The 25,750-nt window shown below is 38.0% G+C and overlaps 2 protein-coding genes across 8 annotated transcripts; one reads left to right on the top strand and one right to left on the bottom strand.

Annotated features, from left to right (window-relative positions):
* Positions 1–949: 949 nt before the first annotated feature.
* chodl (chondrolectin) lies at positions 950–8,167 on the bottom strand. The gene is made up of 7 exons (XM_048174670.1): positions 7,858–8,167; positions 6,120–6,465; positions 5,869–6,026; positions 5,705–5,755; positions 5,533–5,619; positions 4,416–4,512; positions 950–2,237 (listed from the first exon to the last, which is right to left on the bottom strand). The coding sequence occupies exons 1-7, from the start codon at positions 7,931–7,933 to the stop codon at positions 2,153–2,155; spliced, it is 900 nt and encodes a 299-aa protein (XP_048030627.1). The 5' UTR covers positions 7,934–8,167; the 3' UTR covers positions 950–2,152.
* Positions 8,065–25,750, top strand: zmp:0000000991. Of its 7 annotated transcripts, none has more exons than XM_048174665.1 (7): positions 8,065–8,200; positions 8,630–8,739; positions 10,574–10,710; positions 18,109–18,248; positions 18,332–18,503; positions 19,780–19,831; positions 20,303–25,750. In XM_048174665.1, exons 3-7 carry the CDS (start codon positions 10,631–10,633, stop codon positions 24,614–24,616), a joined length of 4,758 nt encoding a protein of 1,585 aa, XP_048030622.1. In that variant the 5' UTR covers positions 8,065–8,200; positions 8,630–8,739; positions 10,574–10,630; the 3' UTR covers positions 24,617–25,750. The 7 variants fall into 7 exon arrangements, with proteins under 7 accessions (XP_048030622.1, XP_048030620.1, XP_048030624.1 ...); XM_048174663.1 differs by having other exon boundaries at positions 9,904–10,710; XM_048174664.1 differs by having other exon boundaries at positions 8,166–8,287.

Below are 25,750 nucleotides of genomic sequence, written 5' to 3'. Positions count from 1 at the left end.
AATCCATCCATCATCACAAACATGTAAAACCCCACCTGAGTGCAATTGCATACGCCAATTTAGTCATGTCTTTGACATTTAGATTTGATTTGATTTCGAGCTTGCAGGATGCACTGTTAAAAATGTTTTTTCGAAGACCAAGAGTACGTTTTACAAGAAAATACTATTTCAGAGTGTTACTTGACATTTCTTTGTAATTGTTTGTAAAATGTACTAGGAATTTCTGCGTGAAAATGAAAATAAATCCTACACCAATTATTTTCAGTGTGGCATGAGGTTAAACCTTCCCATTTCCATCATAAACTAACCGTATTCCACTTCTAATAAAGCGATATGAAGAGCTGTTTGGATCTCGGTCGGTGGAGAATGAGATGCTTGTTTTGTGTCTCTAATAGGCTAAAATCACCCCCCTCTCCAGATGGGAAAGGGTTTGTTTCTTTAATTCTACCCTGTGCTTTCAGAGTAGTGATTACAGTCATATCTATAATTACCAGATCCTGAGTGTGTGACGTGAGTTCTCCTGTCGAAGCATAGGACTGATTAGTTTAATTGGCTCCGTAATTAGCAGTGTGCTTTAAAGTCTATGCTGTCACTAATTGCAGACCAGGGTAAATCGCATACAAAGTACCACATCTTTTCGGTGTTAATGCGGTCCGGTTCATTTGTCTTACGTCTGGCTCTAACTCTGCCTGCCAGCTGGACCCCCTGAAAGCTTTCTGATCCCTGTGTCTATTTAAATTCATGGCCACAAATGTGTTTCTCTTAAACAAATACAAATGGTGCAATTGCCAGTAGGAAATCTGTACATATTCAGCTTTGATCTGTGTATCTAAGGGATTTTTTGCAGTGTTTGAGGAGCAGAGATAAGGACGTGAATTCTTTGAATGCGATTACAAGATAATGCTATTCATATTTAATATCTGCTAATCATATTAAGAGTTGCTTATCAATAAGAACCAACAAACAGCTTTTTAATACGTGATGAATCACAAAACATAATACAAATTTTGAGTAACTCAAAACACTGGTGTTTTTTTGTTGGTGATTAAGCCTTTACATGTGGTACTACAAACAAATGGCATCATTTTAGAGTCATAAAACATACTAAAACATCTTCACAATTAAATATTTTTAATCCGTTTGTACACGTCCAATTCCTCTCAAAAATATAAAAAGTAGTAATAGCACATTTTAAATCCAAACACACAATAGTACCCACACTCACAGAAAAACATCTTCCTGTACAACCAAACATCTGACTGACTAACTTCGATATCTGATACAGTATCACTATGATGCAAACCAGTTTAATACTTTTTAGCGTTGATATTTTCAGTATGCAGTGTTGTAAAAGATGATGATAAAATATTCACATGCAAAAAAACTGCATATACAACAGTGGCAGCTTAAAGCAGCTTTGTAATTGCGTCATACAAAAAATATGTACATTTCTGATTAATTCATCCTCTTTTTTTTATCCTATAAGCTGCAGGGCAAAACTATTTAAGCCAGTCGTTCCAGTAATTGAAGGAATGATCGCATAAATTATGAGTTGTATACATGATATTGTAGCGTCATAGGCAATGTATGAGAAATGTTTGAGACTAAATAGGCCTCTCATTTCTTGAATGAGACACAAAGTACTCCAATTCTTCAAACCCCTTTTTGAAGCAGTCTTTTTATGCTCTTTAAGTGATTAATTTCGTTTCCGCGCCACTAGCTTCAGTTTGTGAGACACTATTAGCTGTTAGAAGGAACTCTTAATTCCTCTTTTTATGTGGTTCCCACTTGTACTTGCTTTAATTACAGTAATTTAATTGCTCACTGTGTTTGGTGCCAATTAGTATTCACCCTCCCTAAGCAGCCCTCAGGTCAGACTATCTGACATGAAACATGAAATGGAGGAGGTCATGGGAGTGAGCAGACTCAAAATCATAGATTTGAGTGGTTGGGAGAGGCTGAGGAGCATCTCTAAGCACAACATATGTACAGAAATGTGATACGTGTGTAACTGCTCTTCTGGTGCTGCACATTATAGCTTGTTTTATTAAATCACACATTAAACTAACAACCGGACGAGCGTGTTGCTGACCAAGCAACTTAGATGACAAAGACAGAAACAGGAAGCCGCTTGAATCGTGGAGATGGATCTTTAAACCTCCATACCACTGTCTACCTTTGGCGTCTTGGAGATCCAGAGAGTTGATTGGTTAACGCTTGTTTTGGTCCGTGGTTTACTGTAAATATAAAAAAATATGTATACAGTTATACAGTATTTATATACTGTATAACAGGTTTGTGTATCTGTCAGTGTCACTTTTTATAAAAACAGCTGCCAGAAAATTATTTGCAAAAATTTTACTTAAAGGGTTCGTTCACCCAAAAATGAAAATTCTGTCATTAATTACTCACCCTCATGTCGCTCCACACCCGTAAAAGACCTTCGTTCATCTTCAGATCACAAATTAAGATATTTTTTTAAAACCCAATGGCTGAGTGCATTGACAGCAAAATAATTAAAACACTTTCAAATGCCCAGAAAGATACCAAAATCATATTTAAAACAGTTCATGTGACTACAGTGGTCCAACCTTAATACTATAAAGCAATGAGAATACCTTTTGTGTGCCAAAAATAACAAAATAGCGACTTTATTCCACAATATCTAGTGATGGGCAATTTCAAAACACTGCTTTATGAAGCTTCGAAGCTTTATGAATCTTTTGTTTCGAATCAGTGGTTCAGAGCGCCAAAATCACATGATTTCAGTAAACAAGGCTTCGTTACATCATAAGTGTTTTAAACTTCAATAGTTCACATGAGTGTGGCAGTTTGATACGCCATCTGAACCACTGATTCGAAATTTTTGGCGCACAAAAAGTATTCTCGTTGCTTTATAATATTAAGGTTGGACCACTATAGTCACATGAACTGTTTTAAATACGTCTTTTAAATACGTCTTTTAGTACTGTAGCTTTCTGGGCATTGAAAAAGGGAGTGTTCTTGCTGGTGATGCAGGCCTCACTGAGCCATTGGATTTTATCAAAAATATCTTAATTTGTGTTCTGAAGATGAATGAAGGTCTTACGGGTGTAGAACGACATGAGGATGAGTAATAAATGACAGAATTTTCATTTTTGGGTGAACTAACCCTTTAAAAGTATAGTTCAGCCAAAAATGAATATTCCCTCATCATGTCTTAAACCTGTATGACTGTATTTTTTTTTCCATGCAATAAAAGTCAGTGGGTTGTATGGATAACAATACATTTTATATATATATATTCTTTTTTTTTTTTCTTGTCATCCATACAATCCAATCCAATATTGTCCATAAATACAATCCCACTGACTTTTATTGCATGGACAAAAAATGCATGCAGTTTTGGAATGATATGAGGGTGGGGAAATAATGACAGAACTTTGTTTTTTAATGCAATATCTATGCAAGATATTAATATGCATCCTTTATGGGTTTATCTGTTAATATATATGCTGAGTTTTACTGGCAAAGTTTTATAGCACAATGCATTTAAAGGTATACGCAATGAGCAATATCCAAGCAAAGCAGCTGTCATGTGACTCCTCCTGGTTTTATGCTCCAAGATGGTATTTAATCATGATAACAAGTGGCAAACATCGTAAAACACAGAAGCATCATCTGCTAAGGAGTTAAGACGTTTATCCAAAAGCTTTGAACTCGCTCCAGGAAGCCTTTTACTGAATAGAGCGCACTCAGTCATTGCCAGTGATTAAATGCATTGTCTGAGGATCCCCCGTCTGCCCCAGTGATCGGAAATATGTTAAAAACACATCACTCTGTGGGAGCGTCAGCGTATAAACATAATAAATTACACAAATAAGCCACTACATAATGTCTTGCCAAGCACGGGCCGAGGGTTAAAGAGAGATGAACTGTGTTTCATGCTCTTTGTTGAGGGGCGGGAGCGGAGGACAAGAAAAGCTTGCTTCAGCAGTTCTGTAGACCCATTCCCTGACGATCTGGATATTGATGGGAATAAAAGTCGAGTTGGACTCTGTCTCCAATGCAGTGTGACGTAATGCAGCAGGAAAACCCCTCCCCCTTCAAATATGCCAAAGCCATGCTTTAATGAGTATGTTGATGATGATTAGTACGGGCTAAGCTGTTTTGCCGGGCACAGTTATAAACTGAAGAATCTAATTAATCACAGTAAAAACTCTGGGTTAGTGAGGGGAATGGAGGATGGTGTCAGATTTTGGCTAGTGAGCAGAAAACCTGATTAATCAAGACGGAAAGGCTGTTATTGTCTAAAGATGCTGCTGAGACACTGACTTCCTAATGTGTCGCAGTATTTGGATGATACTGTGCATAATAAGACAGCACATTAGCATTAGTCTGACAGCGTTTACAGTGATTTGATCTTAATGGCTCACCTCTTGCTCAACATCTGGAAACAGCACGTTCCTGAAGCCACCAGGATCAGCAAGAGAAGAGGGATGGTAGGGATAATCACGTAGATTAGCAGCATACCTGGGAAAGAAAAAAACACACACTTTGACTTCTATTCGCATACAGGCATTTATTTTGAGTTTTGGGGGTTCAGTACAAGTGGATCTCAGTGAACAGCACTTGTAGCTTAATGTTGATTAGTGTATAAACATTATTTACACTTATCCCTCTTTTTCAAAGGTAATGGTGAGGCGATTACAATGGAAGTGAATGGGTCCAATTTTAAAAAGCAAAAAGGTAAAGCTTTTAATTTTATAAAATCAAAAGTTTGGGTTCCATAAGATTTTTTTTTTTATGTTTTTGAGTCATGTTTTCTATTTTAATATATTTTTACTAATATGCTGATTTGGTGCTAAAGAAACATTTCTTTTTATTATCAATCTTGAAAACAGTTTTGCTGCCTTAAGTTTTTGTGAAAAACATGATACTTTTTTTTCAGGATTCTTTGTTGAAAAAAAAGCAACAAATAAAAAAGCATTTATTTGAAATATAAATCTTTTGTAACTTTATAAACATCTATACTGTCACTTTTGTTCAATGTAATGTATCCTTGTTAAATAAAAGTATTAATTTCTCACTGAAAAAACTTACTGAACTCAAACTTTTGAACAGTAGAGTAAACAGTAGAATTTTTGACCTATAAAGATATTTAAGAATATAAAGATATTTATTTATATAAGAATTTTTACAGTTATTTTAAGGTTTTAGGTTTTCATGGTATTCCGATGTATGGCGAAGAAATTTTAAAAGTGTATATAACTTTACACAGATAAGATTAGTAACTATTTTCACCAAAAAAAAAAAAAAAATCATGCTAAAATCCTTATAGTTTTATGTTTTATAGGCTACTAAAACTTGAGGAATTGAAATTGGCCCCATTTACTTTCATTGTAAGTTCCTCATTGTAACTGATTAATGATTCTTTTTTTAAAGAATGAACGAGAGGAAATTAATTTTGTGGTAATCAACATTACACCACAAATGCTGTTGATAAAGCTTAATAACTTGTACTGAACACAAAATATTCTTTTCAGATGTTACTTGAGGGCCCTGGCATTATAAGTCGAGGGTTCTCGTCCGGGTCGGCAGGAGGTGTTCTCCTCTCCTCTTGTTCTTCTGTGGAAAGATCTGAAGGGCACATTAACAGATTAGTGTCAACACATCTGTAACTCTTTATGTCAAATGATGACAGATTTGACACCTGGCTGCTTACCAACGTCACGCCCTCCAGGCCTGTCGCTCTGCTCTTTTACCAGGTAGCTTTCTGCTCAGAACAACATAACAAACATTGTATAGCTGAAAGCTAAACCACATTATAGGGTGAATTCAGGTTAATCAGATCATCTCAAAAGGATCACAGTGCAAATCACCTAGTACCTGGTTCATATTTGCAGATGAAATTGTGCTTCATATTGCACCTATCATCATTCCACTGGTAGAGATACGGCCCGCCAGGCCCGGCGAGAGCAGTAGGCTGGTGATACATGACCACACAAGCTTCTCCTCCACAGGATGGTTCATCAGCATACCAGTTTCTGTAGAACACAAGTCCTTATGTTTGACTGATTTTGATCCATAACCCTGATCCATAACTGCTTTGAACAGGCCCCAAATCAGTCACATCTTACCTAAACTGTGAGACACTTCCATCAGTCCACCTGTACAGGTTGGGGCATGAGGCGAAGCTGCCAGGCTCCTGTGCGTTTTCGCCCTCCACACGAGTCAGGCCGATCCAGAAGTCTCCGTCTGTGATGCCCGACCCGCTGGCAGCACCAGTGGAAGTGGAGATGCTGAGTTCCCGCAGGAGATGTTCGATGTGCTTCTGCTCTGCCGTGTTCTCAATGCTCAGCAACGAACCGCCGTCCATTTCACATGCGTGCAGAGCTTCCCAGAATGCAACACGACTCGACACGTCCCTGAAGTAAGCGATCTTATAGCAAGGGTGTTCAGAACTGCCCTGACACACTGTCTGACCTGAAGACACAAAATTCATGCTGTATTCTTAGAGATTTCTTGTTCTGCATGACTTTCCAAAGATAAATAGACAGATAGACAGATAGATAGATAGATAGATAGATAGATAGATAGATAGATAGATAGATAGATAGATAGATAGATAGATAGATAGATAGATAGATAGACAAAATCATAAACAAAGCATAGCATTATGGAAAACACTTAAGATACACTGATGGGCCCAATGAAGAGAATTGTGATTAATACACAGACTGTTCAAAGTCTAATAACAACATTAGCTCCCTGCCCGGGAGGTACTTTAAATAATTGCTTGGTCCAGATCTGCTATATCATCAATTTGAGCTCAGTAATGGGCCGGGTTTAACTGGGGGAAAACTAGACTCAGCATTTTCACAACCAGCTTCCTTAGCTTTCTTCCTCAATTCCTGTCTGTGTGGTACAGTTTTCCTCCTTCCAGCATGGAATATTCTCGCAGTTCCGTTCTCCAAAACTGCGACTTTCTAGTCACCTTTGCTAAACCCTGATCTCATCACAACGAACCAACCGATTTAATTTCCCTTGGTGCGTCCTTTTAATTTACATATGACAAACCTGTTTTTTTTTCCTGTTAATTTGTCTGTCTCTAACCATCTCTCTCATTTTTATAATTATCTAGTATTTTCATCTCATCTCTTCGTCAAGAGAGAGATGTTTTCAAAAAAGCCACAGATAAGCTTCAAGAATAATCTTCAGGACAAATAATCTTTAGGCAAGAGAATAGGCTAAATATATTATATATAAAAAAAAGTAGTAGATGTGAATAAGAATGGACTAAAAACAAATTAGTGGCATTTTGATTTTTGTAACAGCCTTTAATAGAGTTTATTCCACATCTAACAGTTATGATTGCCACACTGGAAAGCAGTTTGAAGAGAATGTATAGACTTTATCAAAATTCCTGAAAGCATTACTTTTAATTCAGACTTGGTAACAATGCGTCTAAAGGAACAGCTCATCCAAAATGAAAATCTTGTGATCATTTACTCAATATCGTGTTGATCTAAACCTGTATGCATCTTTCGAACACAAAAGAAGATGTTCACCATTCACTTTCTTCGCATCATTTTTCCATACAGTGAAAGTGAATGGTGACTGAGGATGGTGGCTAACTTCTCCTTTCAGCCAGACAAGAACATCGCACAGGTTTGGAACAACATGAGGGTGATTAAATGATGACAACCTTTTCTTTTTTTGTCTGAACTATCTCTTTAAACTTAAATACGACAGTAAAATACCTTTGAGCATCATTTTACCACACACACACACAAATTGATACAATTGTCCTCCCTGACTGAAATTCTGGAAATTAATTAGATGAAAATACTTTATACTAAATAAATTGAAACTTACCGCTCACAACTCTCGCGCCATGGCTGCACGAGACCAGGAAAGTCAAAGCACAAAGGATACCGAGTTCCGCGCGCATCCTCGCGTCTTTCACTTGAGTAGATGGAGTGAACTTCACACAGACTTATTTAAGTCAGGCGCCTTTTTAACGTTTATTGGCAGGGTATTTTCTTCATAGTGTTCAAAAACATGATTTCCATTGAGCTGGGCTGACACTATGAAGAGCGCTTCTGAATTCTGGAGTGGGAGATAGAGAGAGAGTGACTCGCGCCTCCACTCGCGAGCGCGCTTCTGCTCCACTTCAATGATGTCTCCCTCGCGCGTGGCTGGCTGGGCTGTACTGCAGGTAATCGAACAGGGCGCAGATGTTCATCATCTCCTTTATTAAGCGTAACACTCGTCTCAGGGTCGAAAGGCGTTCTCCAGTTATAAGGTAGACGATGGGGAAGGTCACAAACACAGTTTTAGTGTATAAAAATGATTTAAGCAACATTGGGTCAATGGTTGAGGTGAAAACACTCTTGAATAATAGGCTATGCATTCAATTTAGAATAACAATAGTTATAGGCCTATACGTATATACTATATACTGTATAACATTGATGCAGATTTGTAGACTGTATGTGACAAATTTGTCAGTAGACTGTAATACAATCATGTTGTGCTATAAACAGATGGATTGTTAGTTTCAGTTATTACCAAGCTATATGCGGGCAACCTTTTTTGACAAGTGCCAATTTAAAATTGTTTTAATCTTATTTGTTTCTATTTATAGGTTTAACAATGCAAATTCAACCAAAATCCTTCCAAGTACCCCCAGGACCTCAGCTGCCTCAAGAGTTTCTTGAGGGCTGGATGGACAACGACAAAATTATTCAAGTGAAGGTAATTTCACGATAATGCAAATTCAGTCGGTCACATCCACTTTGTGTGGAGTCTTGATCACCCTCTTGGGGTTTATTTTGCAATAATGACCATCTGATTGTACTTTATCCTCCTTATTGCACTGCTATTTACCAAATAAATAAATAAAATACAAAAAAAATAATTTGAAATTGTTTAAGAAGTTGTGTAAGAAGAAAAAGGGTGCAAAAGATGGCTTGGAACTATTGGAAAATTACAGTTTAGAAATAATTATACAACAATATTTGACCACAGAGTGCTGCAACTGACCAGCCAGAATGAAGAATTCCAGCTTATTCAAATATTATGTACTATAAAATAATAGAAACAAAACAAAGTCATTGAGGATTGACAGCAAAGTCATGTAAATATATAAACAGATGTAGCCTATTTCCTGTCAGACCTCCCATTAACAAAATCATCTCTCCTCACTTGACACCTTTCATCTCAGTTATTCATCTCTCTTTACTTTTAAAAAGTTGTTTTCCTCATAGAGAATCACATGGTTTCCCTGACTGCCTCTTCATGGTTCTGATCCATGAGCTGAATATCCGAGGGAGGGTTTTCATATTGTTCTCAAACACGTTTCTCCGTATGATAACTAATTATGTTGTCAAAGCGAGACGTCAGCTCTGTGTGCGGATTGATCTGTTCATCCTGCAGCTTGGAGCCTTGCCGATCCGAAGGCTGTTAACTGAGCTGTAATATGCATCGACGCAAAAATGCTATTACTTAATTTGCTGTTCCCTATCGATTACTTATTTCCCACTGAAAATGCCATTCTGCTCTAGCGGTGTTCGATAACGACACCGAGATATTCTGTGACACATTATCAATAAAAAGGCAGCTGTGTTATTACGAGGACCCTTGTCAGCGGAGGTATTAATGAGATCTGGCAGGAAGCACCAGTAGCAAAGAAGAGAAAAGAAATGTCAGGCAATCACGAAAAAGGAAGAAGCTGAGTGCACTACCGGCCAGCTTGCAAAAAGAACGTCTTAACTGGGCCAGAGGAATGGGGTAGTGCTGATTTTGCAAGCATGGACAATGGGTTCAGTCTGCAAGCTCTGCCAGAACATCACATAACTCTCCGCTCTCATCGTCTGCTTCTCACTGTTTCTCCCCCTCTCTGTCTTGTCTTCTTTTCAGATCAAGCATCGAAGTCACACTGAGTTCATTCTATCAGTGTGCTTAATTGCCCAGAAGTAATCAGCGGCATCAGGTTTAGGGCATGCACTGTTCACATTAAAGGAATGAACTGTGCTTTCCAGCAAAAGGAGGTGGATCCAAAGGGATGTAATGTTATTGCTTTGTGTTGACAGATGCTGTGACCCTTTTTAAGATATTGGCTTTAAATGTATTCACATTTTTTGTGACACTTTTATCATTCGGAGACCCCAGTCTGAGACACTGACCAATTTTTAAGATGGTGCTGAGTTGGAACTCTATTGGAAATCTGACGAGCAGCCAAATGCTTCAATAGAACACTTGTACTGTTCATTTTTGCCACCTTAGGATGCCCTGACCTATGAACTTTGACCCCCCCATGAACACATTTCCTCATTAGCATGTACTGTTATTGTCAAGAGTACAAGCTAGTTTAAAAATGTCAATGGGTTATTACGTCTCAGAGTGTATTTGGTTCCACGGAGCATTACTGTACCTAAAATAAGAAATGAAAAGCTTGATTTTAATTGAATTAATAATCCTATGAGTGGATTATTTCTGAGCAATCATAAAATGTAGATTGCTTTAGTGTCTTAAAAAGGAAAATCCATTGATGACTGGTACCGACTTATTCCATAACCTTTCCTTCCAGGTTCCCTCAAATGGAGGTCTCTAAAGAGGACATGAGGGAAAACTTGAGCTGTGAAAAATGACATGTAGGGTGAAAGACACCATCCCGTCATGGCTCACCCCTCCACGGATGTATGATGGGCCCCTCAAGCCTTCTGGGTAAATGAGAACGAGCTCTTTGCTGATTGGATTAAATTCTACGGTTTTGCGATGTGAGATTAAGGGAACATTAAGGAGAGGGAGTGCTTGGGATCCATTTAAGAGTCTCTGTGTTCAGATCTATCTATATGTGCTTCCATCTCCAATAACTTACATATCCTACTCAACTGATAATTGACCCGTATCATTTTTGCCATAATTCACTTCTGGGATATTGTAAGTGTGAGTTTGGCTTGCCTTGCATAAGTATTAGTGCTCTATTATGAACGTTTCACATGAGTTGATTGGGATTGATCAGTGGTCCATACCACTGCACAAGCCAATTAATGGCTGTCTCCTAGGGAGAGTCTGGTTGGCCGAGCCGCAATGGATGTAAATACAATTGATTGACTGTAAGAGTTAGTCTAAGTGATTTGGCCCTGTAAATCGGGCAAACCGAGTGTGGGCTACATCTGAGAGGAGTCTTTCACATCCATCACAAGAAATTGCTTCTTTTTTTCATCTTCTAGGGTGTTTGTGTGCAAATTGAGGAAAGAACCAGAGTAGGAAGGGAATAAGAAAAGTGTAAGTGCTGTAAAATCAGCCAGGGAAAAGTACTTCTTTAACAAGCAAATCTCTTTACGACCCCTCTAAGACCCAAATGGACCAAGCTGCAATTTCATTCTGCTCTCCCTCATCACTTAGAGAGGTCATTGACTTCCCCAACAGCCTCCCTGTCCCAAAAGGCATTGGCTCTCTGGGCTGACATCAGCTGGTGACTGGATGCTTGTACCAGAATTAATGTAATCAGTAATTACTGGAAGAGCCGGAGGGGCAGCATGTCTGTAGAAAGAAAACATGCAAATACTAAAAATGGCAGTGTATGTTAATACGTTCAAAAGTTTGGGGTCAGTAAGATATTTTTAAATGTTTTTGAAATAAGTCTTTTATGCTCACAAAGGCTGCATTTATTTGATTAAAAATAAATGTACAGTAAAATCAGTAATATTCTGAAATATTATTACCATTTAAAATAACTGTTTTCTATTATAATATATTTTAAAATGTAATTTATTCCTGTGATGGCAAAGCTGAATTTACTCAGCATCATTACTCCAGTCTTCAGTGTCACGTGATCCTTCAAAAATCATTCTAATATGCTGATTTGGTGCTCAGAAACGTTTCTTGTTATCAATGCTTCAGATTTTTGTGGAAACATTATACATTTTTTTCAGGGTTCTTTACATAGAATAGAAAGTTCAAATGAACAGCATTTTGTAACATTGTAAATGTCTTTGCTGTCACTTTTGATCAATTTAAAGGTGCCCTAGAACTTTTTTTTAAAAGATGTAATATAAGTCTAAGGTGTCCCCTGAATGTGTCTGTGAAGTTTCAGCTCAAAATACCCCATAGATTTTTTTTAATTCATTTTTTTAACTGCCTATTTTGGGGCATAATTAGAAATGAGCCGATTCAGGGTGTGTGGCTCTTTAAATCTCGTGCTCCACGCCCCAAGAGCTCACGCTTGCCTTAAACAACATAAAAAAAGTTCAAACAGCTAATATAACCCTCAAAATGGATCTTTACAAAGTGTTCGTCATGCAGCATGTCTAATCGTGTAAGTACAGTGTTTATTTTGATGTTTACATTGATTCTGAATGAGTTTGAGGCTATGCTCCGTGGCTAACGGCTAATGCTACACTGTTGGAGAGATTTATAAAGAATGAAGATGTGTTTATGAATTATACAGACTGCAAGTGTTTAAAAATGAAAATAACGGCTCTTGTCTCCGTGAATACAGTAATCTAAACGATGGTAACTTTAACCACATTTAACAGTACATTAGCAACATGCTAACGAAACATTTAGAAAGACAATTTACAAATATCACTAAAAATATCATGTTATCATGGATCATGTCAGTTATTATTGCTCCATTTGCCATTTTTTTGCTATTGTCCTTGCTTGCTTACCTAGTCTGATGATTCAGCTGTGCACATCTAGACGTTCTGCCCTTGTCTAATGCCTTTCATAATGTTGGGAACATGGGCTGGCATATGCAAATATTGGGGGCGTACACCCCGACTGTTACTGTTGAGATTCTCCTGTTCTTCGGAGGTCTTTTAAACAAATGAGATTTATATAAGAAGGAGGAAAAAATGGAGTTTGAGACTCACTGTATGTCTTTTCCATGTACTGAACTCTTGTTATTTAACTAGGCCGAGGTAAATTAAATTTTTGAATCTAGGGCACCTTTAATGTGTCCTTGCTGAATTAATTCTTTAAAAAATAATCTTACTGACCCTAAACTTTTGAATGCTAGTGTGTGTCATGTTAAAGAGGACCTATTATGCCCCTTTTCACAAAATGTAATATAAGTCTCTGGTGTTCCCAGAAGTTTCAGCTATAAATTCCCCACAGATCATTTATTACAGCTTGTCAAATTTGCCCCTATTTGGGTGTGATCAAAAACACACCATTTTTGTGTGTGTCCCTTTAAATGCAAATGAGCTGCTGTTCCCAGCCCCCTTTCCAGAAGAAAGCAGAGTTTAACAGCTTGTGCTTCGATTACTCAACTACAACAAAGCTGGAGAATCTCACGCAGCCAAAATGACCATTGTCAGTAACAGTTTCTAACTCTTACATCGTTCAATCCGGAGTCTGACACTGATGCAGAGACTTGAGAAGAAGTTACAGCTTTTAGAATTCAACGTTTCTGAACGGTTAGTGGAGTTGCTGTGGAGTTGATTCAACTCATCGACTAGCATGTGTCGTCATGTTAATCTTTTGTGCAAAACCTGTATAGATAGCCAATATACATAGCGTACCTGTTTGCCAAACAGAGCCATACACACCCGGCTAAAGTTTATGATTGCTATAAAATGCTGTGAATGGTCTAATATTTTTTATATCACTCTAATATTATGTTATAACACTCTAATCATATGTGAATGGTCTAATATTTATAAAATATCACTCGGACAGAAACGCTCCTTTTTTAGCAATCGAGCTTGCCAGGCTATCCAAACTAACAAGACTCTAAATACTGTTCTGTCCTCGTCTGTGCAGCCTTCTACAGAACAGTTAGCATGCTTAGCTCAAAATTTTACCATGGCGCTAGATCTGGGCGAAAACAAATTGATGGCGCCACGGGTGGAAACGTGCAGATTAAGGGATGGTAATATTATAATAAGATCCCTACATCACTAGGGAAGCGAAATCTGAGCGGCTTTTGTTTTTTTCACATGCTTGCAGACCTTCACTTCACTAAAACAAAGTTGGTTGTCCTTTTTCACATTTTCTGGGTTGGTAGATGCACTGAGGACCCGATTATAGCACTTAAACATGGAAAAAGTCAGATTTTCATGATATGTGCCCTTTTAAAATGATTTGTTGTCCTCAATTGTAATAACAGATGCAGTAAGGTTAAACTGCTGTTTGTTTTATTTCCTAATTTAACTATGAGAGATTTGAGATAAAATTAAAAACCTACAGTATGGTAGCATGGGTAAATGACTTCTGTTAGGACCAAGAACAGGGGTGTATTTTCCCCTAAATTGCCCTATTTCCACAAATGGACTCTTATTGATTCTAAGAATGCATCCCCTCAAAACAGATAATCTGTTACTGCCATTTGCCTCCTCTAGTCACCACTTAAGTATAATTACCCAGAAGTCAATACGGCTGCCAGGCTGCTGCCACATTTAACCTCTGAGTCACCAGTCACAAGCATCCCGCTCAAAATGTCTTCTCAGCCTGGAAGAATGACAGGGTTCTGGGTTTTTAATTAAACGATTGTCTTGTCAATTAATAAAAATGTTCTCGGTGCTTAATGAGCTCAAGGCATCTTAAAGACAGACTTTGGTCAGCTGTAGATTCGAGGCCACAGGGGAACTGCATTAAATACAGATAGTTGCAGTTTAGCTGTAGATAAGGCAACTTTAATTACTGTAGCATTTAATTAATGCCCTTTATAGACTATGCTTTAATTAGTCATGGAAATATCTGGCAAAATATATCTTAATCTGAGCATATTTGAAGTAATGTGATATTCCCTCATAGTCTATTGAACTGCATGTCTATCAGTTTTTATCATGTTGCCATGATGGTTATAATAATATAATATTAAAATATAAACTATACATATCACACATACACCTTTTTATTGGTATTGTGTGAACCCATTTTGTTAAGCGCCGAGTGAGTGATTATCTGGAGCAAAATGTGTTCCATTCAGTATTCTGAGATCTGTCCGATTTGCTGATTATATTTGTGATTACTATTTTAGGAACATATAAACCCTCGATTATGCTAACCACCACAAAACATGCTCTGAATACACTGTCATATTGCAGCCAGCATTTAAGAAAATCAATTCACAGTTATGAATTGGTCTTGTCACAATCTCTCCTGGAGATAATGCATTTTCCAGCACTGGCGGTTGATTTATACAGCAGATGACAAGCCATCCATGAAATATGTAACTCCCTTCAGCTAACGGACTACTACAGCCAGAACCATGATCAAACTGAGCTTGTGCCAAAAACCTGAAAGACATTAGGCTAAAGATGAATTTGTCATACAAGTTATGCCCTTACGCACTATATTGGTTTCTGTTTTAATCAGCAGAGTTAATTAAAACTGTTTAGATTTTATTACAGAATTAAATTGCATTTCTATAATGGATCGAGATAAGCATCGCTCCGTGACAAGATTTATAATCGCGGTGGCTGACTATTTTGCCTTTGTCTGGAAATACACATCAAGTCTTTATAGAACACATTCCCCCCCCTCCCTCCAAACACACAGACGAGTGGTTCATCACAATTATTTTATCCATGTCAATATTGTGTATGTGTATCTGCATAGCACACCCTTAAGCAATGCAACACTGCAATCAGGCATCTTGTCTTTAGCTAGTGGGGCTAATGAGTCTAATTGATGACCTCTAGTATTTCTACATAAAATAATTAATACTGCACTGGGCCTATTAATCTTTGCCGAATAGGCAGAACGCCTGACCAACAATCACTCTTGATTAGGCTACTGACAAAACAAGAAATCTTAATTAAGATTGATTTTCCCTTCTATTTTATTTACCACTTATTTTGCTTCACAGTAAACCTCAGCTAGCCTACACTTTGACAAAGTAATTAAGGGAAATGTAGCCTACATTTATTTTGTTATGTTACTGCAATTTTCAGTCTTATTAATGCTGAGAGAATAGTAAGGAGCATTATTGTTATTATTTTCCCGTCATAATGTTTAATATTTGGTCGATCCCAGTTGCAAACACATTTGTTTACATCACTGTTGTTTGTGTGCTATGTCCGAGCGAATGGTTCTGAGTCGGATATTTTCCATGAATCAGTTAAAGTGGTTCTCAAAACCGGCCTGAGCGAGTGAATTCACGAATCGGACTGAATCGGTCCGAACGATTCGCGAGTCAACAACTCACTGACTCATTGAACTAAAGTTCAAAGATAAACCGAGAACCAAATTGTTGAAGAATTTTAGCAAGATAGTAAGTAGATTAGCCTTAAGAGCATTTGGACTGAACTTATGAGTTGAATCAGGCGAAAAGTAAGTTGCTTTAATATCCTCCTAACAGAAATGTTAAGCTATGTTAGGCTTAAAATGAATTGTAGTTTATCAACACACAAACTAAACAGATTTTAATGAATATTTTTCAAGTACGCTATTGTTTAGGCTAATGTATGTTCTATTAAACTAGTTTATGTGTCCATATGACTTTATTAGAAAGTTTGAGAGCATGTATGCAACGATTGCCAGCAGTGACCACGCACTGGCGCTGTTACGTTTTGACGTAAAAGGAATCACTGAATTTGAACCGGTTCTTTAAAACGAACTGTTCTAAAGAATCGAATCGCGGAAATGACACACACTATTGTTTATGACCCCACCTATCGGACATTCATGGAAAAACATGCGCATTATTGTTCAGTTATCGCTTGTTTATTCTATGCTTATCTGCCATCATAGATAGGCTAAGTTTTATATATGTTTAATTATTATTTAAAGCAGTTTTAAAACGAAACCTTTTGTCTCTATAGAAGTCCAAAATCCAAACTATCACAAGTTCGCATGAATCAGGAAAATAATGAATTTCCAACGTTATGCCAAGTTGTCGATGCTTATCACTGTATCCATAGGTCCGGTAATAAACTTGACATTTCAAAGTACGGAGTTTGCTGCTAAAACACATGCTCACTCCGCACTTCCGTGGATAACGCACGCCTCGGTGGGAAAGAAACGGGTGGCGTCGGGTCATACGGTTGTCAGTATGATCGGTCTACCGAACCTCGCTCGCTTTTCTCCGTTGGAATGTACAGCCGTGCCGCCTCTGAGGGTACTGAAGGGTACAGCTGATGCCCCAAGGGCATAAAGGGAGGTAACCAAACTAGACGAGCCAGATTCAGCCTATAATGTCAACACATGATCTTGAACTGAAGTTGCAGCAGTCAAGTTGTCAAAGCGGAGTGAAAGCCAGCGTGACTTGCGTTCTCTCAGATCAGGAGAGATTTTACACACACACTGACAAATTACGGTAGGCTACAAAGTTTTTACTTGCGCTGTGAGGATACGTTCTTTTTCTGTTTTCTCACACAAATACTACTTTCCTATCTCCTTTAACTGACTCTTATCATCCTCCGCAGATAGCATTATGGAAGTCTGTAGCTTTAAGCAAACAGGTTGAAGTTCTTACGTAGTTAGAAGAGCCTGCGTAAATATTAGTTTGCTTTAAGTAAAGTGTAGCCGTCATAGTTTTACCACAGTAACTAATGCTCTTACAATCAAATAATTATATACATTGATTCAAGCATTGATCTCTTGTCTGGCACCACCCCCAGTTATATAATACCTGCTATTGCCTGCACAGCACACATCAGAAATGCCTAGTTAAATAATCATGGATTCAAGATTAAAAATAATCTTTATCAACATGTTTGCTTGAATTCATCTCAGTTTTGATTTTAAACACACCTCCATAACATCTAATGAGTTGCCACTGGTATTAATCTTTTGCTAAATGTCATCTTAACATGTCTCACCATGTTTATGGTAATACTTCAGCTCTTATGTAATTTGTTGCACCCATATTGTCTAATTAGCTTATTAAAAAAAAAGTAGGCAACTAATCATCTTCTTTCCACACATAGAGGTGTTTGCACATAAAAAAAGAAAGAAAGAAATTTCACTGTTAGAGTCATGTGTCCATATACCAAGAAAACATCTGTGGGTGTTCCTGTGAAGAATTTTTCTGAAGGGAGTGAATGTTGATATCATGTTTTCGCTAAATATTTGCAGGCATGTGGATTTTATGTGTCTTAAGAGAAGCAGTCTTCAGCTTTCTGTTGGTTATATTGTAGCAGTATTGTAATGCCAAACTTTGATTAGTTTTCAGAATGGAAGGGAACAAGAGATGTTGCATCCTGGACCCTCAGCTCAACACATCCACAACAAGAAGGATTTAGAAACAAGTACTACTGCATCTTCACCAGCGTTGCCATTAACAGGCCTGCAGAAAAGCACCAAAAGTGAGTTTTTATGCCCAGATTATACATGTGATATTATCAGTTATTTGTAAAGCTTCTCCTCACTTGGGGTTGTCGCTGATCAGATTTGCAGATCAAGCAGATAATACTGCTCAGATCTAAGAAAGACTCCAGTAGGACATCTGAGGAACAGACAAAGTCTGCCAGATTCACTTCCACCATCTCTATCAGTCTTCCCAACAGAAGACACAAAAAAGACACAACAGAGGAAAAAACGTTGCAAGGCACGACTAATCTGTGAGTGTGGATTTTTTATTTATTTTTTTACATTTTTACACTGCTGTTGGGGCTTCACATGCTTTAAAAATAGATGTGCAATATCGGTGTCATATCAGTATTAGATATTAGATCATTTAATAACACTGTTCAGTGTAAGCTTTAGCAATTATCTTAATAAATATCCAGTAGTGTACATCATATTGTAATGACTTGTATACTTTAAAACTAATGATTTTAGTGTTTTATGTTCAATTTATTTTTTTAAGACTAAATCATATAGAATTTTAATCAGCCATTAATCAGTTGTTGGCCATAACATGAAAATATTTATTGTTGAGTACAATATATTTTTATATTTGTACCATATCCATTTATTGCTTAATATTGTTACATCCCTGGATTTGATCAGCTGCTAAAATACAAGTTCAACTAATGCCAAACTTGACTGCATTCAATCCAAAACTGTTAGTCTCCCTATTAAAAATGTTTTATGAAAATTTGATTCCACTTAATACACACCCACTGCACATAATAATATCTTCTGTCATGTAAATTATGCCATAGCACTATGCATTCTGTGTCATTTTGTAGTTTTCTAGCCAGAACGCCCTTTCGACCTATGACTGGCAGTAATAGTCCTTATATAGCAATAAGTCATGATTTAATGACCATGAATGATAGCATGAAAGTGCATCGCCAAAGATTTACTGTTTGGCTGTACCGTATCTAGGTGTGTCCGTGTTCAAATAAAGTGTTTACACCTTTAACTTGGAAACGGTAAATTGACATTTATTGTGCAGCATTACAGTATGTTATTTTAAAAAGCATGACACCACTGCTCTTTCATTTTTTTTGTGTGTGAGTGAGTGTGACTGCATTTATGTGTGTGAAACACTGTACTAATTCTAAAACAGTTAAACCATAGACACCTCCCTTTATGTCAGGCCAATGAATTGTTTACCCCTAAAATGCTTAGAGTGAGAGAAAGGATGGAATGTTGTTGATCTTGTTTCCCTGCATTGTCTTGATGAATATATGAAAGACGTTGAAGTAGAAAAGATATTTAGGGACTGGGATTAAGAATAGCATGTAAAACATTCATTTGGACAAGAGATTTGTTTTCGTCATAGTTTCTCATCATTGTTTATCTGCCTGATGTAACTTAGCTTTGTGAATTGCTGTGATTTGGAAAATCAAATGTAGCATGGAGGTGTTTTTATTCTACATACTTTTTCAGTGTTTGCTAATCTAAAATATCATATGCTAATTAAAATCTATTTTCACAATTTGACAGTAACAACACACTTGAAGTGGTGAAGAACACAGCTAATCAACACAACACAGAGGTAAGCATCCAAGCTAAGATGCAGACATGAGAATATTTAGTTGATCTTTTTAGTAAGGTAATATTTGATGAAAAGAAAAAAATCTATTCCTTGCTACTCAATTGCATCTTGCTTAAATATAATAAACTTTAAATATAAAAATATAAAAATAACCTTTATTGTACTGCCCTTTGAATGTATTTCTGCTCTACTGGGCCGGGTCATGTTTGCAGTTTTGTCATGCAGAGTATTTTTCAGTGGAATGTAAAGCTCAACTGTGAAGTTGAACTGTCTTTTTAAAGACTTATGGAATGGGAGTGGCAATTTGTCCAAATAGTTAAAATGAATGTGAGAAGCATTTCTTACACCTTACCCAAGGAAGTCTGAAGTGCAATAGTAGTGTAAAAATTGCAAATGCTGCTGTGCTTGAATTAGTGGCTGTTTTGATCTAATTTTGGCACTAATCAAAACCTTTGTTGCTTGTTCTCACAGCTAAGGGACGTGTTTTCACCAACAGAGAAATGTGGCAAATCAACTGGTGAATTATTTAAGGATGAGGATGGGCCAAAAGCAACCTTTGATGGAGACAGCTTTACCACTCTGCATCAACATGTACATAACACACCTAAGCAGGGACAAAATACAGGAATACAGCAAAACATAGGCCTTTATGAACAAACTCAAATAATCCACGACTCACAAAGACATTCTACTCAACCTGTTTGTGAGGTAGAAACAGAAGTCATCAAGGATTTTGGATCCAACGACTGTAGAGAGAATGCTCCAACATCTCCACAGTACCACAGTAATCTGACCTCCATAGGAGTGGACAGTGGACTAAAAGCAAGCACTGATTCCCATCTTTTTGCATGCCATGCAGAAGTGCTAAACCAGGTCTTGTCATTATCCTCTTTCACTGCACCGGATTCTGAAAACACTTCTGAGCCAGAACCTAGTCTTTTCAATCCTTCATCAGCTATGTTGACGTCTGCCCTGGCCTCAGTTCTTGCTCCACCTTGGAGTGGCCGCCTTCGAAGACCCAAGCAAGGCAGCAATGACGTAGAGCATGTACCCCAAGATTGTGGACAAAATGTCAACACATCTAGCTTATTTCGCCAGGATCGGCAGCAATCACTGTTTCTGCCTTCCCAAAGGCAACCATCTGAACACATATTGGCCAATAACAATGAAATGCTGTCAACTGCTGGAACCGGCTTTAACTCTCCTGATTGGCAAAAAGAGAACAATTCCCCAAATGTCACAACCACAGTACAGCCAAAGAGACCCATTTTGAAATCCTCCTCTGTGAGCACGATGTACAACAATACAGAATTGCACCCTTTTTCCACACCTATGGACACTCATCAGGTACCAATTTCAGGGTACAGAATATCCCAAACTGAAGATGAATATGAGCCTTTCAAATCATTGAGCTCCAAGCCAACAACAAGCAGCCTGCTTCTTTCGTTAAGGAGGACAAATTTGAGAAACTCTAGTGCTGAATCCACACAAACGCAGACTCCGATAACTAGGTCTGTTAGGTCCCTTACAATGCCTAGCAGAATTGTTTTGAAAACTCAATCATTTGCCCAAACTGTTACCGGTGAGGACCAAACCGCCAAATACCCAGACACACCTACAAGAACAGAGGAAATACCAGTCAGTCAATTCCCTTTCTCTCCTAGAATTAAGAGTAGAGAGCCGTTAAGGACACCACTGTTTCTAAACAAACCGGAGACAGAAATTTCAAAGAGACTAGAAGCTTCTGTTGCCAGAGCAGAGGAGGAACTTTTCCCACAATCCACGACCAAAACAGGCCAAATTGGGGTCAAAGCTCAACAGAGCTCTTATTCAGTTCTTTTGAGGAAATATTCCAGTACAGAGGACATTAATCCAGTGGAAAAAAGTACTGTTAAAGACACCAACCTGCAAAACTTCAGTATTACCAAACCAAAAATAACTGCACACACCACAATTTCTCCCAAAGACTCAACAAATTTTAATGTTCAACAATCAGACTTTAATGTTCAAAACATAATATCACAAAGCTCACAAAATATAACAGCCAGAAATTCTTCAGGCACAAGCACCTTCACAGACAGTCTTAACTACTCACCCAGGAAAGACTCTTCTGTAGATGAAATAAGCCCAGCATCTGTGGGACAGATATATCTGGACTCTAAGAAACATTCTCAGTCAAGTCAAAGCTCAATGGATCTTTCAAGCCCTCTTTCTCCAAGCAGACCTCTCAGAAGTGTCAGAGTACCAAGCATCTATTCATACCTTCGAGAGTCCAGCCCAGCTGTGTCCACCCCTTTCCCTTCCACCCCTTCTCCCCACATACAGAGACCTGAAACATTGCCTCCAAAGCAAGATGGAGGCATAACACTGCAGGGTGACCAGAAGACATTTCCCTCAAGATTTTCGTTCGACAACCCATTTGTACCAGAGGTACAAGCATTACAAAGAAGTTCTTATGGCTCCAGCACTCATATAGCCCCAGCTCAATCTCTGCCTCCTGATTTTGGAAGAGGATCAGCACCTCGTCTCAGCACTTCTCCATATTCTAGCCTCATCTCCTCAAGACCTGCACTCAATAACACTTCACAAGGACTGTCTTCTCCACCTGCCTCTAAAACACATTCAAGATCTACATCTTATGATATTGTAACCACTCAAGCTGACCATATAAAAGGTGACCCAAGCTCTTCACTATCCACATACACAAGGATAACAAGGAGATCAAAGGAACAGTTAGCTTCTCCTAACAGAGAACAGAGGACAGCAGTTCAAGCTTATACAAGCACCCTAGATAATCACAGACCTGCCCAGCCATGCCTCTCACAAACCTCACCAGATGCAAGTTTTGTCATGGAAAGCCAAAGCGCAAAAATAAATCCACACCCAAGGCAACCCAATACAGGCTCTAACAACTTCCCTTGTCAGGAACATGATGGCTTGACTGCACTTCAGGATGATAAGGGTAATGCTTACCCCAAGCAAAGACTTAGTGAGAAAGAGAAGTATTTACTACATAATAAGCTCACAGTAAAAAGTGAGACTCCACTTACAGCTGAGAAAGAGACTACAGCTGTGCATAATCATGAGAGACTGCAGGAAATGCAGAGTCGCAATTCAAAGAAAGGCCTCTTTGCTTCACGAGTTAAGAAAGACAATGCCTTCTCTTCTGCGTCTTTGCCAGACAAAGAGGTTGTTAGTCCCCAGTATTTAAAAACCAAAAGACATTCCCCAGAGTTTAAAACAAGCAGCAGGATCGACCAGATATTAAATCGCTTGAAACTGACATTTGGTGTCAAACGTTCAGACAGCACACTTGACACAATCACGAAAAAGTACAAGTCCCCCACCCAACAACTCTCAGACACTGAGACTTTTGAAAAATCCAAGACTGAGGAGAAAACATATTCTGGAAGCCAACGGGAGCTCTCTAACTCCGCTTTAACAATCGATAAAGCCTCTTTTTGTTCCTTGCCACCACTAACATTGAAGAAATCTGAGAATACATTAAATATGGATTCACAAAGCAGTTCGACAACTGAACAAAAGTCTTCTGGGTGCACGTGGGAGGCCCCCAACTCAAATTTGATCACTGATAAAGCGGATTTTGCCAGTTTTGGGTCCTTGTCACCACTAACGTTAAAGAAATCTGAGAATATATTAAATATGGATTGGCAAAACAGGTCCACAACTGAACAAAAGACTTCTGGGTGCACGTGGGAAGTCCCCAACTCACATTTGACCACTGATAAAACGTATTTTGCCAGTTTTGGGTCCTTGTCACCACTAACGTTAAAGAAATCTGAGAATACATTAAATATGGATTGGCAAAACAGGTCCACAACTGAACAAAAGACTTCTAGGTGCACGTGGGAGGCCCCCAACTCAAATTTGACCACTGATAAAACGTATTTTGCCAGTTTTAGGTCCTTGTCACCCTTAAATTTAAAGAAATCATCTGAGAATGTTGGTCAGCTAAAGAGGCATAGCGATGAAACTGGAAAATGGTCTTACAGCAGGAGCTCTAGTCCGCACAGACTAAAGGCCCAAAGTATGATCCGTTCTGCCACCTTGCCACATTACAAAAAATCCCCCGTCGGTCCTCCATCACCCTTTTATTTGTTTGATTTTGATTCAGAAGACATTCAGAATGACAACGTGTTTTATAGTCCAGTGAGCAAAAAAACTAATTCTCTTTGTGAGTCTGAGGACTTCTCTCTGTTGAGCTCCACCAAGAGGGCAGCGCAGCAAAACCTTGTGAGGTCTCGATTGTCCTCGTCCTGTGCAGACTTAAAGTATGGTCTGCACAATGGACGATCTTACTCAGTCAGCAGTGTAGTTTCAAGCCGGCCATCAGGTCCTGGACGAATCTCAACAAGCAGCATCAGCGACCTCTCAAGTTTGGATGACTTTGCGCCAAAGGAGAATTATACATTTGACTCTCCAGTGAGTAGTAACTATTCCCCAAGCTATGATCCCAAATCTGTCTGTGATAAACAGTCTCAATCTGGATATACAGATAATCTTCTTGATAATGATGATGCAGACCCAACCCCACCTCCATCACCAACTTTGTCCTCTTCACCTCGCCGGATATCCCAGGCTCCTGCTATGTCTTCCCTCATGAGGACAACTTCAGAAAATCTGTCTCCTCCTCGAGGTATCCTGCCATCTAGGAGCTACACAACCAGCTTGACTGTTTTTGAGGAGTCTGGTTCTGACACTACAACTGATGATGAATACTATGTTGACAATGGTGATGAGGATGAGGTAGAAACAGAACTTTAGAGGAGAAAATTATGTGTTGTGTTGTTCAGTTCCATGTTTTAGATGTGTTTACGTGTACTGGACATGGAAAAGCTGCAGCAAAATTAGGCCTCCGTTATAAAATTATAAAAGCAACTAGGAATCCATGATATATATTAATATAAGGAATTATAGTTATATCAGAATTATAAGAACTTTTTTTAATACATTAAATATTATGGGTTTTTTATTCTTAGTGCTTGAGGATAACAATGTTTGATCTCATTATGAATGTATTTACAATACAGAAAAATGCACTGTTATTTCAACAAGTCTTTTAATATTTTCTGGATCTTGAGGCACTGAAAGGGTGAGTTCTTCTTACATCACTTCTTTTGTTGAGGGCTCCCTCCTGTAGGCTGTTTTATTCACTATGGTATTTAAACCACAGTTAAAACCCCAACTATGTTTAATAGATGTGTTTGAATGTTTTCTTTTAACTCATACAACTTCATTAAAAGAGTCAGAAAACCAAATAGAAAAATAGTCACCCCTACAACATTGGAGTTTCATCATGATTCCACTTAAGTTATGACTAACTCTATGCAGATTATGATGTTACAAAAGCTTGCTATCCATTTAATGTTATTGTTCAAAGTAAGTGTTATTAATAAGGAGTGGCAGATCCTGGCATATGCAAAATCCCCAATGTTTTAATTTGAGATTTTAAAACAGGACCTCTTATAAACTTTTAAAAAGGCCACTAGAAACAACAACCAAACAACAAACATATTTTGTGTATAATGTAATTGTACTGTTTATGTGCATCTTTGGCTTTGGCATTGTAATCTTAATTGATCATTAATTGTAATTTATTATGCAGGGCAGGGGTTGGGGAATAATTTCTTCCCTAGAGCCTTAGGGACCTCCATAAGACAATTGCAGCTCTGACAACATCACAGTACTACTAAAGGCTGTATAACAATACGGTTATTTTATTATTATTATTATTATTATTATTGGAATGTCATCATTAATAACAATATTGTGATATTTATAAAAATGTAATATATTGACTACATTGGTTATTATTGCTGTGCTAAGAAAAATGCCATGTAGAGGAACACTGATAAAAATGTAACTATGTAAAATAAAATACTATAAATTGTAAATGAC

The sequence above is a fragment of the Megalobrama amblycephala genome, linkage group LG22, assembly GCF_018812025.1.
Source record: "Megalobrama amblycephala isolate DHTTF-2021 linkage group LG22, ASM1881202v1, whole genome shotgun sequence".
NCBI lineage: Eukaryota > Metazoa > Chordata > Actinopteri > Cypriniformes > Xenocyprididae > Megalobrama > Megalobrama amblycephala.
The sequence above is the reverse complement of the archived record's forward strand: the minus strand, read 5'-3'. Positions and strand labels throughout refer to the sequence as shown.

What these genes read in the sequence shown, in the direction of transcription:
- chodl (XM_048174670.1), bottom strand. Translation starts at nt 7,933, where the DNA reads ATGCGCGCGGAACTCGGTATCCTTTGTGCTTTGACTTTCCTGGTCTCG. An exon ending in TATAATGCCAGGGCCCTCAA is followed by an intron (nt 4,513 to 5,532) that starts GTAACATCTGAA and finishes TTTCTTTCCCAG; the next exon opens with GTATGCTGCTAATCTACGTG. An exon ending in TTCCAGATGTTGAGCAAGAG is followed by an intron (nt 2,238 to 4,415) that starts GTGAGCCATTAA and finishes TTATATTTACAG; the next exon opens with TAAACCACGGACCAAAACAA.
- zmp:0000000991 (XM_048174661.1), top strand. Translation starts at nt 17,136, where the DNA reads ATGTCAACACATGATCTTGAACTGAAGTTGCAGCAGTCAAGTTGTCAA. An exon ending in ACACACACTGACAAATTACG is followed by an intron (nt 17,258 to 18,108) that starts GTAGGCTACAAA and finishes AACTTTGATTAG; the next exon opens with TTTTCAGAATGGAAGGGAAC. An exon ending in TTGCAAGGCACGACTAATCT is followed by an intron (nt 18,504 to 19,779) that starts GTGAGTGTGGAT and finishes ACAATTTGACAG; the next exon opens with TAACAACACACTTGAAGTGG.